The 1,208-nt window shown below is 49.4% G+C and overlaps 1 protein-coding gene across 1 annotated transcript in view; it reads left to right on the plus strand.

The window, feature by feature from the left end:
* Nucleotides 1-811: 811 nt before the first annotated feature.
* The window catches only part of pkn1a (protein kinase N1a), a 12,023-nt gene continuing 11,626 nt past the window's right edge, over nucleotides 812-1,208 (plus strand). Inside the window, 1 exon segment of the mRNA XM_067259833.1 lies at nucleotides 812-860. Coding sequence (XP_067115934.1) covers nucleotides 812-860 — 49 coding nt within the window.

Here is a 1,208-nt window from a genome sequence, read left to right on the forward strand (position 1 = left end):
TCTCTCCCTCCATCAATACTGCTGGGATAGAGTGACTGAGAGACAGGGTTCGGAAAGCTGCAGGTGTTCTCTCTCTCTCTCTCTCTCTCTCTCTCTCTCTCTCTCTCTCCTGGTCTCCCTTCCTAGCCGTGGGGGCGACACGTTCTTTCCACTAGTTTTTTTTTTCTCCTTTTTCCTGTCTCCTGTCATCCAAACTGCGTGTCATAAATGTAATGCCCTGCAGGTGTCTGTTCCTTGTAAACAAACACAGTAAGTGGTGTGTGTGGTTGCTCAAAGGACTGGTTGGGCTACATCAAAGTTGCATCACAAGTCCATTAAAGAGGTTTTTGCACACTCAAGCCCTGCTCAACCGCTGATGACGAACACAGTGTGTTTGGTGTGCGTGTAAGTGCATGGTTGTGTGTAAATGCGTGGTTGTGTGTGTGTGTTTGCATATGCATTGTAGCCTACCCCATGCAGTCCTAAGACAGCACAGGGGAGGGAATGTGTGTTTACACACCGTGTCTGCCAGGAAGTGGGAGTGTAGGCCGCTCGAAAGCAGTGTTTACCTCACAAGGGGCCCCTGTTTTCAGCTTTGTAAGAACATACTCTCCCTTAAGACACTAAACACACTCCAAAAGGCCATAAATAACACACACACCACAGTCTTGTGCATCAGACAACAAGTCTGCATAATATTAAAGTGCGTTTTGGGGGGAGGGGGGGGCACTGTCCCCTCAACGCAGTGTGAGAGAACGTCTTTTTTCCTCCGATGAGCGGTGTGGGGTAGCTCAGGCGGTCCGCCCAAGATGGCCCGACTCCCGGTGACATAATGGCGTCCTGGAGAAAAGGTCAGCGCTTCACCGAGGTGTTTGGGATCCGTATGGCCACATCCTGACAGAGATTGCATTGCACAGTAGAGAGGGATGAGGCAAAAGTACACACAGCACGCCCTCTGTAATAACACGAGCTTCACCAATGGGTGTGGCTTCATGTCTACACCCATCCCAGGAAGCGCTTTAGTGTCACAAAGCTAAAGTCGGCCTAGCATGCAATGGGACTGCATTATGTGTAGGTGTTTGTGTATAGGTGTGTCCTGCGTGTAAATATTTGATCTTTAAATCATTGTTTGCGTGTGGTACACTTGTGTGTATGTGTGTTGAGGCGGACTACTGTGCGCTCTGTGGATAGTGTGTAGTACCGCATGGATAGTGTGTAGTACCTCATGG

This window comes from Osmerus mordax, chromosome 21, assembly GCF_038355195.1.
Source record: "Osmerus mordax isolate fOsmMor3 chromosome 21, fOsmMor3.pri, whole genome shotgun sequence".
In the NCBI taxonomy this organism is placed as follows: Eukaryota; Metazoa; Chordata; class Actinopteri; order Osmeriformes; family Osmeridae; genus Osmerus; species Osmerus mordax.